This window comes from Mizuhopecten yessoensis, unplaced genomic scaffold, assembly GCF_002113885.1.
Source record: "Mizuhopecten yessoensis strain PY_sf001 unplaced genomic scaffold, ASM211388v2 scaffold9651, whole genome shotgun sequence".
Classification (NCBI taxonomy): domain Eukaryota; kingdom Metazoa; phylum Mollusca; class Bivalvia; order Pectinida; family Pectinidae; genus Mizuhopecten; species Mizuhopecten yessoensis.
Window position 1 is genome coordinate 2,599,434 of NW_018408154.1, and position 15,897 is coordinate 2,615,330.

A 15,897-nucleotide genomic window follows, 5' to 3' on the forward strand; every position below is an offset into this window, starting at 1 on the left:
CCCCCCACCCGATCTGTCGCCCATTGAACACACCTGGAATGAAATGAAGCGCAGATTACGTGCATTACCTAATCAACCGGTGACGTTGGCTGATTTGGCTGCAGCGTTGCTACAGATCTGGAATGCCATCCCACAAGCATTCTTGAACCGTCTGATAGGCTCCATGCGTCGACGTTGTCAGGCTTACATTCAGGCGAAGCCAGCAACAGCAAAGGTAGTTAACACGACACCAGATACAGATGATTTGAAGTCAATGGTCAACCAGCTTACTACCGCCATAAAGAGTTTGGAGCAGAAGTTTGATAAGTCACATCCGCCTAGTGGAAATAAAAGTCAGGGACACCAGGTTAGCGGACATGGTTTTCGTAGCCGAGGGAACGGTAGGTTTAATGGGAACCAAAGAGATCGGCCAGACATTATCTGCTGGAGATGTCACCAACCTGGACATGTGAAGGCGAGGTGTGAGGTGGTGTTACCGGATAATTTAAACTTCTAGCCACCTGCTCCGAGGGACCAACGGTAGGTGCTGATAGAACAGGTCCCGAGATACCAGCGACTGCGAGGACAAATGAACTTGTTGGGAGCTCTAATGAAGTCACCGTCAGTATCGAGAGCATGAAGGCTAATGCACTATTAGACACAGGCGCGACCGTATCAACAATCAGCGCGACTTATCTACAGAATTACTTACCCATCTTACCTGTTCGGCACTTAGACAAGTTTGTCAAGGTTGAGTGTGCTGATGGAGAACAGTTGCCTTACAGTGGTTACATAGAAGCCTTGATCAAGTTTGATGGCCTAGGCGAGACAAGGGAGGTAACTTGTTTGTTATTGGTAGTTCCTGAGAGTTTGTACAACTCGAAGGTCCCTTTATTAGTTGGAACCAACATACTTACTGTGTTGATGAATGACTGCCTGCAGGAGTACGGTGCTAGATATGCACAGACTGGTAACTTAACTACACCATGGTTTTTAGCTTTCAGGTGTTTGTCATTTAGGAACCGTGACATGGTGAGAAACCAGAACGTCATCGCCCTGGTCAAGAACATCAGTAAGTCCAGGTACATTTTGAAACCAAATTCGACTCTGACGATTAAAGGAGCCTTAGATCGGAAGGTATTGTATCCACCTACGTGTGCTATGGTTCAACCATCATCCAGATCTACATTACCAAGTGAGATTGACGTCAGCCCGTCCTTGGTTTCATGTGACTTCGGGTCCGGCGACTTTGTTGATGTATTACTATCCAACATCACGACTCAGACTTACGTCATTCAGCCTGGTGCCGCCCTTTGTGAAATACAGCCAGTTACCGTTGAGGAGATGCCAGACAGCAGTCAGAATACTCTACCTGAATTCATGGAGAAGATCGACCTCTCTGAATCGGTGGTCACTGGAGATGAATTACAGGCTGGGATTGAACTCATCAAGAGTTATGAAGATATCTTTTCGCATGATGACAATGACCTTGGATGTACCAATTCAGTGGAACATCGTATTGAGTTATCAGATATCAGACCATTTAAACAACACCACCGCAAGATACCCTCATCGATGTATGAGGAGGTTAGGACACATTTGCAACAGTTGTTGTCTGCAGGGATCATTCGACCTAGTCATAGTCCTTTTGCGAGTAACATCGTACTAGTTAGGAAGAAAGATAACTCCTTACGCCTGTGTATCGACTTCAGAAGATTGAACACTGTTACTGTTCGCGACTCGTACGCACTTCCTAGGATTGATGACATTTTGAAGTGTTTGTCAGGTTCCAGGTATTTCACCAAACTTGACCTCAAGTCCGGATACCACCAGATTGCCATCGAGGAAGGACACAAGGAGAGAACTGCTTTTACGGTAGGCCCGCTTGGTTTCTGGGAGTTCAATCGCATGCCATTTGGGTTGACCAACGCCCCTGCAACTTCCCAAAGGCTCATGGAACAAGCTATGGGAGATTATAACCTTACCATCTGTCTAATTTACATTGACGACCTGATTATCTTCGCAGAGACCTATGACGAGCATTTGGATCGACCCCAGAAAATATTTCAGCGGTTGAGGGAGAGTCATTCGAAGCTGTCACCCAAGAAATGTGATTTCTTCCGAGATCAAGTCACTTATGTAGGACATGTGGTATCGTCAAGAGGAATTGAGGCAGACCCCTCCAAGATTGAGAAGGTGCGAGATTGGCCTGTACCGACCAATGCTGATCAACTCCGACAATTTCTTGGTTTTGCCGGGTATTACCGGAAGTTTGTCCAGAACTTCAGTAGGATTGCCAGGCCGCTCAACGAATAACTTCCACCATCTCGTACTAAGAAGACCAAGAGAGCACAACAGCCAGCTACCACGCCTCCTTTTATGTGGCATGAGGAACACACTCACGCTTTTCAGAGGTTGAAGGATATTTTATGCAGCCCCGTGGTCTTGGCTTATCCGGATTATTCGTTGCCATTTGAGCTTCATGTTGATGCTTCTTGTCATGAATTTGGGGCCGTGCTTTACCAGCAGCAGGGTGGTCAGTTACGACCTGTTTACTATGCTAGTCGGGGGATCAGCGAGTCTGAACGGAATTATCCTACCCATAAACTGAAGTTTTTAGGACTCAAGTGGGCTATAACAGAGAAGTTCCGTGACTATCTGAATGGGAGGACCTTCACTGTTTATACTGACAATAACCCGCTGACGTACATACTTACTAAGGCCAAGTTGGATGCAACAGGACATCGTTGGCTCTCAGCATTGTCAGCTCACACATTTAACATCAAGTATCGCCCAGGCAAGCATAACATAGATGCGGATGCATTGTCAAGACTACCCACGCCGGCTACCAGTGAAGCTATTGAATACCTTCGAGGGCACACAGAGAATGTCTCCTTGGACAGTGTTCAAGCTGTATGCCAGTTAACTACTGAGGTGGTAGGTTCTCTGGTGGAAAGCGTGTGCATGTCTGCTGATGTTGTTGATGTAATGGAGGATGATGTACAGGATGTCCAGACCATGACTCTGCAGATTTGGAGACAACTTCAGGCACAGGACCCTGTTATTGGTTGTTGGTTGACATTTATCCGTCGTAACCATAAACCCACCAGGAAAGAAGTACCATCTAATCCCGACAACGCGACTATGACAAGGGTTTGGGATACGCTGAAGCTCAAGCGGGGTGTGCTGTACAGATGTATGCAGCAAGGGGACTCCATAACTAGTCAGCTGGTTCTCCCGTCATCAATGAAAGAGAACGTTCTCATGTATCTGCATGATCATGTTGGTCATCCTGGACGTGAACGGACAATATCATTGATTCGAGACAGATTCTTCTGGCCGAAAATGTCCAAAGCTGTTGAGAACTGGATAAAGAAATGTTCACAGTGTGTGCTACGGAAGACACCAACAACGCAGCGAGTACCGTTGGTTTCCATAGTGTCGACACAGCCCATGGAGTTAGTCTGCATGGACTATCTTACCCTGGAAACCTGCAAGGGGGGATATTCCTACGTGTTAGTAGTGACGGACCACTTTACGCGGTATGCCCAAACTATACCGACGCGTTATATGTCAGCTAAGACGACGGCGGATGCACTACTCAGCAACATCCAGCACTTTGGAATACCACACCGTTTTCATTCAGACCAGCGTGCTAATTTTTGTGGGGAGGTTATTCGCCATTTGTGTCAGTTGTTGGACATTGAGAAGTCTAGGACCTCACCAAACCATCCCAGTGGGAATGGCACCTGTGAACGTTTTAACAGGACACTAATGAACATGCTTGGGACACTAGACTCGGATCAGAAGAAAGATTGGAAGCGTTTCCTGGGACCATTGACCTTCGCATACAACTCAATACGTCATGACTCAACAGGCTATTCGCCATTCCAGCTGATGTTTGGACGCCAGCCGCGGTTGCCTGATGACCTGATTGTTGGGTTAGAAGAGAATGGTACAGCACCCAAGGTGCCAGAGTACGTTAAAGACCTGCGAAAACGGATGTGTCAGTCTTTTGAGTTAACTAGCAGGAATGCGAGGGATGCCCAGCAACGTCAAAAGGTGACATACGACCTTAAAGCTCGACATGCATTTTTGGACATCGGTGATCGAGTGCTAGTGAAGATTTTAGCATTCGAAGGACGACACAAACTGTCTAACCGATGGGAGTCGGAGGTGTATATTGTCGAAGGACAGGATAACCAGGACATTCCTGTGTACCAAGTAAGGAAGGAGGACGGTGATGGCAAGATAAGGACGCTGCACAGGAACCACTTGCTTCCTGTTGGATCTTTGCCAATGGGAAAGCCGGTAGAAGTGGCTCGGCCATGTCCAGTACCTCGGACAAGGATAACTCAGAGCTGGAGGCGTGAATCAGCTATTCCAGAGTCAGCCTCTGATCACAATTCGTCGAGTGACAGTGATGATGATTCGGATATCATGGGAGAAGACGTAGAAACCTATGTCTCAAGGCCACCCATTCCGGAAAGGGGTTCTTCATCTGTAGAGGAGTTGGATTCTGAGTCAGATAGTGATGAAGAGTCAAATGAAGAAGAACCGGAAACTGAAATTCCGCCTGTAAAGGCAGCGCCGCCCGCTGATCCAGTTTCACCCCATCAACGCGTGTTGAACCACCAGCTCCAGCTCCCAGAAGGACGACTCGGGAGAAGAAACCGCCGAGCTGGATGCGATCGGGGGATTTTGTTTGTAAGCAAGCATGTTTTCATCCCGTGGTCGCAGAGTGGGAGAGAAAAGCTACCTTCCTCTTGGATATAACTAGAGGTGATATTTTTCACAATTTGTCGGAAGTTGCTAGAGACACTCTTTTGCATATTTTGAAGTCATAAGTGAAATATGTATTTCTGGAACTTTGTTTGTTGTTCGCTACAACTTTTTGTTTTTTTATGAATTATACATGCATTGAAATCAGTATCTTTTTCATTTATATAATGAAGTTTTTGCTGAAGATGTGGTCATCTTCTTCTGAGAGCAGGAGAGGAGTGTATATAAATTTTGTGCATTTTTATGTTAAATTTTCATTATATGTCATTTATTTTTGTGACATGGTAGCTATAACGATTTATGACTACAATCAATTAATGTGTTTTTATGAGGATAATCCTTTTGTAGTATATTTGGATGAATTTTTTGTTATTATATAGTTAGGTAATAGTGTAATGTTTTAGTAAATGCTACTGTAAAGATGTGGGCATCTTTCATGTAGGGAGGGGAGAATGTAGCAGTGTCATTATTTAATGACAGTAATATCTTTTACCTGTAAAGCTGGTTATTTTTACACTTGATTCTTCATTAAAAGCAGAGTATTAAGTGCTGTGCTTTTACTATACAGTGTATCTATATACATGTACACTTTGATTTATATCAAATGACACCTGTGCAAACCTGTTTGTCAAGGTTCATGGGTCAATCTATTTTTGTGTAAGATTGACCATGGGTCAGTGCGCACCCGCGCTATTGGTGCTACTAACTTTACACTTCACTATATAAATACTACCAAAAATCAGGTCATCAGGCAGCCGCGGCTGGCGTCCAAACATCAGCTGGAATGGCGAATAGCCTGTTGAGTCATGACGTGTTGAGTTGTATGCGAAGGTCAATGGTCCCAGGAAACGCTTCCAATCTTTCTTCTGATCCGAGTCTAGTGTCCCAAGCATGTTCATTAGTGTCCTGTTAAAACGTTCACAGGTGCCATTCCCACTGGGATGGTTTGGTGAGGTCCTAGACTTCTCAATGTCCAACAACTGACACAAATGGCGAATAACCTCCCCACAAAAATTAGCACCCTGGTCTGAATGAAAACGGTGTGGTATTCCAAAGTGCTGGATGTAGCTGAGAAGTGCATCCGCCGTCGTCTTAGCTGACATATAACGCGTCGGTATAGTTTGGGCATACCGCGTAAAGTGGTCCGTCACTACTAACACGTAGGAATATCCCCCCTTGCAGGTTTCCAGGGTAAGATAGTCCATGCAGACTAACTCCATGGGCTGTGTCGACACTATGGAAACCAACGGTACTCGCTGCGTTGTTGGTGTCTTCCGTAGCACACACTGTGAACATTTCTTTATCCAGTTCTCAACATCTTTGGACATTCCCGGCCAGAAGAATCTGTCTCGAATCAATGATATTGTCCGTTCACGTCCAGGATGACCAACATGATCATGCAGATACATGAGAACGTTCTCTTTCATTGATGACGGGAGAACCAGCTGACTAGTTATGGAGTCCCCTTGCTGCATACATCTGTACAGCACACCCCGCTTGAGCTTCAGCGTATCCCAAACCCTTGTCATAGTCGCGTTGTCGGGATTAGATGGTACTTCTTTCCTGGTGGGTTTATGGTTACGACGGATAAATGTCAACCAACAGCCAATAACAGGGTCCTGTGCCTGAAGTTGTCTCCAAATCTGCGGAGTCATGGTCTGGACATCCTGTACATCCTCCTCCATTGCATCAACAACATCAGCAGACATGCACACGCTTTCCGCCAGAGAATCTCCCACCTCAGTAGTTAACTGGCATACAGCTTGAACACTGTCCAAGGAAACATTCTCTGTGTGCCCTCGAAGGCATTCAATAGCTTCACTGGTAGCCGGCGTTGGTAGTCTTGACAATGCATCCGCATCTATGTTATGCTTGCCTGGGCGATATTTGATGTTAAATGTGTGAGCTGACAATGCTGAGAGCCAACGATGTCCTGTTGCATCCAACTTGGCCTTAGTGAGTATGTACGTCAGCGGGTTATTGTCAGTATAAACAGTGAAGGTCCTCCCATACAAATAGTCATGAAACTTCTCTGTTATAGCCCACTTGAGTCCTAAAAACTCCAGTTTATGGGTAGGATAATTCCGTTCAGACTTGCTGATCCCTCGACTAGCATAGTAAACAGGTCGTAACTGACCACCCCGCTGCTGGTAAAGCACGGCCCCCAATCCATGACAAGAAGCATCAACATGAAGCTCAAATGGCAACGAATAATCCGGATAAGCCAAGACCACGGGGCTGCATAAAATATCCTTCAACCTCTGAAAAGCGTGAGTGTGTTCCTCATGCCACATAAAAGGAGGCGTGGTAGCTGGCTGTGCTCTCTTGGTCTTCTTAGTACGAGTTGGTGGAAGTAATTCGTTGAGCGGCCTGGCAATCCTACTGAAGTTCTGGACAAACTTCCGGTAATACCCGGCAAAACCAAGAAATTGTCGGAGTTGATCAGCATTGGTCGGTACAGGCCAATCTCGCACCTTCTCAATCTTGGAGGGGTCTGCCTCAATTCCTCTTGACGATACCACATGTCCTACATAAGTGACTTGATCTCGGAAGAAATCACATTTCTTGGGTGACAGCTTCAAATGACTCTCCCTCAACCGCTGAAATATTTTCTGGAGTCGATCCAAATGCTCGTCATAGGTCTCTGCGAAGATAATCAGGTCGTCAATGTAAACTAGACAGATGGTAAGGTTATAATCTCCCATAGCTTGTTCCATGAGCCTTTGGAAAGTTGCAGGGGCGTTGGTCAACCCAAATGGCATGCGATTGAACTCCCAGAAACCAAGCGGGCCTACCGTAAAAGCAGTTCTCTCCTTGTGTCCTTCCTCGATGGCAATCTGGTGGTATCCGGACTTGAGGTCAAGTTTGGTGAAATACTTGGACCCTGACAAACACTCCAAAATGTCATCAATCCTAGGAAGTGCGTACGAGTCGCGAACAGTAACAGTGTTCAATCTTCTGAAGTCGATGCACAGGCGTAAGGAGTTATCTTTCTTCCTAACTAGTACTATGTTACTCGCGAAAGGACTATGACTAGGTCGAATGATCCCTGCAGACAACAACTGTTGCAAATGTGTCCTAACCTCCTCATACATCGATGAGGGTATCTTGCGGTGGCGTTGTTTAAATGGTCTGATATCTGATAACTCAATACAATGTTCCACTAAATTGGTACATCCAAGGTCATTGTCATCATGCGAAAAGATATCTGCCTAACTCTTGATGAGTTCAATCCCAGCCTGTAATTCATCTCCAGTGACCACCGATTCAGAGAGGTCGATCTTCTCCATGAATTCAGGTAGAGTATTCTGACTGCTGTCTGGCATCTCCTCAACGGTAACTGGCTGTATTTCACAAAGGACGGCACCAGACTGAATGACGTAAGTCTGAGTCGTGATGTTGGATAGTAATACATCAACAAAGTCGCCGGACCCGAAGTCACATGAAACCAAGGACGGACTGACGTCAATCTCACTTGGTAATGTAGATCTGGATGATGGTTGAACCATAGCACACGTAGGTGGATACAATACCTTCCGATCTAAGGCTCCTTTAATCGTCAGAGTCGAATTTGGTTTCAAAATGTACCTAGACTTACTGATGTTCTTGACCAGGGCGATGACGTTCTGGTTTCTCACCATGTCACGGTTCCTAAATGACAAACACCTGAAAGCTAAAAAACATGGTGTAGCTAAGTTACCAGTCTGTGCATATCTAGCACCGTACTCCTGCAGGCAGTCATTCATCAACACAGTAAGTATGTACGTTCCAACTAATAAAGGGACCTTCGAGTTGTACAAACTTTCAGGAACTACCAATAACAAACAAGTTACCTCCCTTGTCTCGCCTAGGCCATCAAACATGATCAAGGCTTCTGTATAACCACTGTAAGGCAACTGTTCTCCATCAGCACACTCAACCTTGACAAACTTGTCTAAGTGCCGAACAGGTAAGTGGGGTAAGTAATTATGTAGATAAGTCGCGCTGATTGTCGATACGGTCGCGCCTGTGTCTAATAGTGCATTAGCCTTCATGCTCTCAATACTGACGGTGACTTCATTAGAACTCCCAACATGTTCACTTGTCCTCGCAGTCTTGTAGCTGGTATCTCGGGACCTGTTCTATCAGCACCTACCGTCGGTCCCTCGGAGCAGGTGGCTGGGAGTTTGAATTATCCGGTAACACCATTTCACACCTCGCCTTCACATGTCCAGGTTGGTGACATCTCCAGCAGATAATGTCTGGCCGATCTCGTTGGTTCCCATTAAACCTACCGCTCCCTCGGCTACGAAAACCATGTCCGCTAACCTGGTGTCCCCGACTTCTATTTCCACTAGGCGGATGTGACTTATCAAACTTCTGCTCCAAACTCTTTATGGCGGTAGTAAGCTGGTTGACCATTGACTTCAAATCATCTGTATCTGGTGTCGTGTTAACTACCTTTGCTGTCGCTGGCTTCGTCTTAGAGTCGAAAGTATCCATAGCCCTCTCACGTGCCCTTTTTATAGATCTAATTGCAACGCAAAGTTCTTCATAGCTGCCAATAGCATCAGCTTTGTGCCCGGAAATCTCCCCCAAATCCCGGCGGAGTCCTGACCAAAACTTGTTGTGTAACCCCCTATTCCTCTCCCCCTGCGACAAAGACGAGTCTGCACGAGTCAATAACCCTTCTAGTCTACATGCCCATGTAAAAATTCTCCAGCAAAGTCTCCTGCTCGTCGACAACACCATTCAAACTACGCAGCTTCACATTGATCTGAGTTGGCGTAGTCCGAGAACCTATCCGCATAACCGTCTCGGCAGCATTACCCTTTAATGACCGTCTAATGGACTGACCAATCACATCAGTATTCCTCCCAGCATCGATCAGGCACTGAACCTCAAACTGCCATAACTCAAAGGAAGAGTCGCCTTTACCACGTTCTCCAGAAAATGACGGAAGCTTGTAGAATCGAGTGTCAAGCGTAGAAGTAGATCTAGGCTCATCAACAATGTTGTCTCCAGCACCTTCCTCCTGCTTGAGTCCAGTCTTGGGCAAACCATCAGTCGCAACTAAAAATTCCAACATCATCTTCTGTGCCTTCATCAAATCTTCACCTTGGCTAGCTTTTGTCGACAATCTATGGAACATCTCGGCCATAGCTCTAAATGGGTTATCCTCAGATGACTCCTGAGGTGGAGGAAGGTTCAACTCTTTATGATCACTCATGATGTTAACAATGTAAGTTACGATGTACCAAAAATGTAACACACACGTACTTGTAGTATATTATTACAACTTTGGACAAAATTTGTTGGTAATATTAAATAATGCAACGCAAAAATCAAAAATATATGCTAAGAGTCGATGACAACTATAGGCCTAAAACATAATCAAGCAGAAAACTAAGTACTATGTAATGCAGGTCTACGATTCAATACATTGTATGATCCCCAAAAATACGCATACAATCAATCAACAGATCAATCACTCGTAATATCAATAGTCTCCGGTACCAAGAATCTTCAAATGGTTAGCAAAAATGTCAGTTATCAGCAATATTGTTATGCCGGATGGCTGGCTGTGTTCTTCAATAACAACACAAAGATCGTCCGAGTTTTCAGTGCAACCTTTTAATGGCGGTAAAACTCAACGAACACCGGATAACGTGCTTCCGCGTCTAACATCAAATCCGGGGACCGGACCCCGATTTCCGGAGGAGGTAAATCCGCATTACACCACCCCCTTCCAGGCTCCTTTAGCTCCTGCTAAAGGTCAAGCTTGGTAGGCTGCTTATATGCCCGGCCGTAACGCGAGGACCGGGATGGTTCATCTGAGATGGTTCGCTGTGAACACATCCCAGTTGGCACAGGTGTCTTTGGCTCTTCCTCTGGTAAACTGGCTTTCAGCGATTGTTGGCTGTTCTGCGACTCGTGGTGGTTTTCCTCTGTCCCGAACTTCTTATCCATGGTTGGAAGATGGTCTTCCTCAGCAATCGTTGGGAGAGAGGAGGTACCAAGATCATGCTTTATCTTGGTAACCCAGGCCGGGATGACCTCAGACAAATATTGTTTTAGCCGGTCATGGTGAAGAACTGAAGCCTTCTTGCGGCCACGGACCTCATACACGACCGGACCAAATTTCTTGGTGATCACAAAAGGACCATTCCAAACAGATTGGAGTTTCGGAGATTGTCCAACAGATCGTGATTGGTTCTTCACGTATACAAGATCCCCGACGTGGTACTCTCTTCCCCTAGCCCGTAGATCATATACTTTTTTCTGATGTACCTTTGAAGCCCTCAATGTTTTCCTAGCTAATTCCTCTGTAATGTGCATACCCTCTAACATCCGGTCGAGGTAGGTGGGTGCGTCATCAGAGGAACGCGAAATATCCGGATCCATGTAGATCAGCTCGGGAGGAGAATGGACCTCCCTACCCAGCATCAACAGGTTTGGTGTAAATCCTGTCGCAGGGTGTGGCGTACTTCGATAAGCAGACAGAAGAAGGGGAATGTTCTCATCCCAATGCGCCTGGCCATGATCTAGATAACACCTGATCATCTGCAACAGCGTGCGGTTAAACCGCTCAACCTGACCATTAGATGAAGGGTGATAGGGCGTAGTCCTGGTTTGTGCGATTCCGAGTAACCGGCATACTTCCTTGAACAGGGCGCTTTGGAAGTTTCGTCCTTGATCCGTGTGGATCTCCAGGGGTACGCCAAATCTAGAGATGAACTCCAGGACCAGTTTTTTTGCTGTCGTGTTACTGTCCTGTTGTGTGATTGGGTAAGCCTCGACCCACTTCGTGAACTGGTCGATGATGACAAGTATGTATTTGTTCCCAGCATCACTAATAGGAAAAGGCCCCACGACATCCAATTGTATCCTGTCCATTGGCGCTCCGCAGATGTAGGTCTGAAGAGGTGCTCTCATAGTTCTACTACTCTTCTTTTCAGCGGCACATACATGACATTTCCGAACAAATATGCTCACATCCATCGACATGTTGTGCCAGTGAAAGTCTTTCTTCACTCGTTCCAGAGTTCTCTTCTCCCCTTGATGACCGGAGTAAACAGCTTCATGACATGCCTGCATGATCTCTTTTCTCATCTGGAATGGAACCAGGAGTCGCAGTGACTCCTGTCCATTTGCCTCCCACTGGTAGTAGAGAACATCGTGTATCAGTTTGAACTGCTGAAGGGTTAGTAGATACTTCCGCAGAGCAGGACTTCTTGCTTGCGCCTCACCCAGAGGAACTGTCTCGCTGTTGGCCACACATGAATACAGTTGTTTTAGATCCTCATCTTGCATCTGTTCTTCGTGAAGTTCCATCGGACTTTTGGTCTGTAGCCAGTTACATTGAGGAATATCGTCCTTCGTATTAGAGTCCTCTCCGGTCTCAGAGTGTTTTTCGACAGCAGTTACCTCCGCCGAACGAACAGCTATAGGCACAATATCGTCAACATCCTCCTCGAATCTTTCCCACGCAGTCTGTAGTTTTGCACAGTACATACATCCTCCACAGGGTAGAGTTTCAACGGTGGCACCCGCGAAGTAGCAAGGGCACGAATCGTGATCCGGAATCCGTGACATGGCATCAGCGTTCACATGCAGCTTCCCAGCACGGTGTTCGATGTCAAAAGAGTATTGACTGACCTCCTCTAGCCATCTCGCCAGCTGTCCCTGTGGTGACTTGAATCGGAAAAGCCATGACAAACTGCTATGGTCTGTGCGTAATAAGAACCTCCGGCCAAGAAGATAATGTTTGAAATGCTGGCAGAAAGCAACAACTGCAAGAAGTTCGCGTCGTGTCACACAATATTTCTCCTGTGCAGGGGTCAGTCTTCTACTTGCATATGCAACAACTTTCTCCTCCCCATCTTGGACTTGCGAAAGAACGGCGCCTATACTCCTGTTAGAAGCATCCGTATCTATGACAAATTTGCAATTCTCCAACGGGTATGACAATATCGGAGCAGTGGTAATTGCCTTCTTCAGGGCCTCGAATGCCTCACACTGACGGTCTTCCCATACAAATTTTACCTCCTTCCGTGTGAGGTCATGCAGTGGCAGAGCGATCTCTGCATAATTTTGAACGAACCGTCTGTAGTAGTTGGTAAGTCCTAGAAAAGACTGAAGCTCCCTACAGTTGCTTGGCACAGGCCAATTCAGGACGTCATCTACCAACTTTGGATTGGTGGAGATTCCATCACCGTTAATAATGTGTCCCAGGAAGAGGACTTCCTCACGAAACAAACGGCACTTCTTGGCTTTCAGCTTCAGACCGTGTTCACGTATCCGGGAGAAAACCTGACGCAGATGTTGCATATGTTCTTCAAAAGACCTGGATGCCACTATCACATCGTCCAGATAAATAAGAAGTATGACCCACTGAAACCCTCTAAGTACGAGCTCCATTGCACGCTGGAAAGTTGAGGGAGAGTTGGATAAGCCAAAAGGCATTCTGGTGTACTCAAAGAGCCCCTGTTTGGTGACAAAGGCGGTCTTTGATCTGTCCATCTCATCAACTTCAATTTGGTGGTAGCCACTCATTAAGTCTACGGTGGAAAATAGAGTCGCACCACTAAGCGTATCAAGGCACTCTTCAATTTTTGGAAGTGGGTAAGCATCTTTTACACTGACCTCATTCACCTTTCGATAGTCTATGCACCAACGCACACCACCATCTTTCTTGCGAACAAGTACTACCGGTGATGCCCATTCAGAACTAGATGGAATGACAACACCAGTGTCAAGAAGTTTTTGTAGATGGGCGTCCTCCTCAGCTTGAAAACCCAATGGTGTCCTTCTTGCGGGTTGACGTATAGGTTTGTTTTCACCTGTGTCAATCTTATGTCTGACTCCGCTGAATCTGCCTAGGTCGTAGTCATCCTTAGCAAATATATCAGGAAAGTCATTCAGCAGCATACAGAGATCCTCTTTTTGATTTGATGACAGTCCTTTTGAGGACTCTTCAAAAATATCCTGTACATGCAACGGAACCTCTCCGTTTGTCCCAGGGGCCTCTTGTAAATGTTCTGGCTCGACACTGGTGTTTACGGAAGGCTCCCTGCTCATATTTGGGTCCCAAGCTAGGTCAGCTTCCTCAACTTTTCCTAGAAATGTGCCATTTGTGAGTTTAATCTCGCTATCCTTCAGGTTGAGAACTCTCACAGGAATAGTTTGATTCATAGAGACAAGACATGACCCAACTCGCATTCCGCTTTGATGATTGAATGCCTCCAGTATTGCTTGAGAAGTGTCTGATGGTGTCTCCAATCTTCCGATGATTATTTTCTCACTTCCTGGTGGCACCACAACATCTGCATGTACTCTAACTATACTCCTGGCAATAGCAGTCCCAGATCTGTTCAACTGAGAGTGTCCTGGGATTACTTTTCCGTTGACTTCCAGGTTCTTTTCTCCAGTATGGATAATGGCCTGTACAGATTGGAGTAGATCAATGCCCACCAGTATGTTGTCTCTGATAGGAGCTATCACAACTGGTAATTCCCTCACCTCTTCCCCAATTTGGAGAGTCGCAGTGACTACACCTAATCCTGTCATCTCTGCACCATCCTCAGCTGTCATTAGACGAATTTCTTTCTTTGGCTTAGCATACAGCAAATTTATTTCATTTGCCCATTTCTCAGAGATGACTGTGGCGTCGGCCCCAGTATCAATAACCGCTTCAGTTGTTGTTCCATTGACCGTTACTGGGACGATAATGCTTTTCTCTGTCCTATTGGTCCGGGTGATCTTAACATCATGCTGTGGTGAGCGAGAACGGGGACTGTTCGGTGGTGTGGGCGATCTTGATCTCCTAGAGCTGCAATCTCTTTGGAAGTGTCCCTTACCACCACATCTGTAACATTCCTTTCCTTCCTTGCTAAACCCACTTTGGCGTTCGTTCCCTAACTGGTCGAATCTTGCGCGACACTCTAGCGAGCTATTCCGAACAAGATCCTCAAGCTGTTTCATCCGAACATCTAATTTACTGAGGTTGTCCGACTCTAAGGCAGTGTTTGGCAGTTGAACACGCTGTGTATTCAACGCTTCTTCGTCATCGGAGACATTTTTTACACCAGCCCCATCAGCCCATGAAACGCGCCGAGCCTTGTCTCGTATCTCTTTCTCCCTACCGATGGTGGCTTTGAAGTTATGTTCTTGTGAAGTAACCATTTCAATAGCCTCATTGATAGTTTTTGGTTTCTTGTTCAACACATCATAAGATACCTTGGGGTTCTTGTACCCCTTGAGGAATGCCTCTGCAGCCAATTGATCTTGCAAGTCGAGATCTACATTAGGATAAGCAAGGGTAACTAGGCGCCAAACCTCTTCCCCAAATTCGTCATTACTTAGGCTGCGTTGCCTTACTTCGTGTAATTTTGATCTCGCTGTTGTGGGTGGGTCTCTTCGTCCGAACCGCTTGATCAGACTATCCTTTAGATTCCTGTAATCTCTTCTCATCTCCCTTGGTAAGGAGCAGATGTACCACATGGCCCTTCCTTTTAGACATTCGTAGAGTCTGTCCACTTTCTCATTGTCTGTCCAGTTATAACGCTCTGCTAACCGTTCAAAGGGAACAATAAAAACCTCTATATCCTCCTTTCCCTCAAACACTGGAAGTTTTGTTTGAGGACCCTTTCCTTGATGTCTGTTCAGCATACGTCCCATATCCTGTCTTTCCAATGAGGGGGTACTGGATAGTGCAGAGTTCTGTCCATTTAAGTTTGGACTTGAATATGAGCGTTCTCTATCCTGGATCACCCGGAGTTCTTCGTCAAAACCACCAAACGATCCTCTGTCTGTCGACCTTCCAAATTCCTGTTGTGGACCCATAGATGAAAATGTACTCTGTGCAAGCGGTGCTTGATGTCCTATGGCATTTTGAATATCATGACGTGTCTCTTGCATGAAGGACTTCATCATTTCACTTTGTGCCTCGAAGCTTCGTTTCTTTTCGTCTTCAAACTCCACCATAGTTTGCCGAAACATCTTCATTTGTGTATCACGCTGCTCATCAAAACTTTTCATTACGAATTGAAGCATATCATATGCCGCAGCTGACGCAGTGTCAACTGAAGACTCTCCTTCCCCTGGTGTGACTTCTTGTTCTTTATCACACATTTTGTTCAAATGCTAACTGTAACA

At 46.0% G+C, this 15,897-nt stretch overlaps 1 protein-coding gene across 1 annotated transcript; it reads right to left on the bottom strand.

Annotated features, from left to right (window-relative positions):
• Positions 1–10,509: 10,509 nt before the first annotated feature.
• On the bottom strand, positions 10,510–15,873 carry LOC110458536. The gene has a single exon (XM_021510268.1). It carries the CDS (start codon positions 15,871–15,873, stop codon positions 10,510–10,512), a length of 5,364 nt encoding a protein of 1,787 aa, XP_021365943.1.
• Between the last annotated feature and the right edge of the window lie 24 nt (positions 15,874–15,897).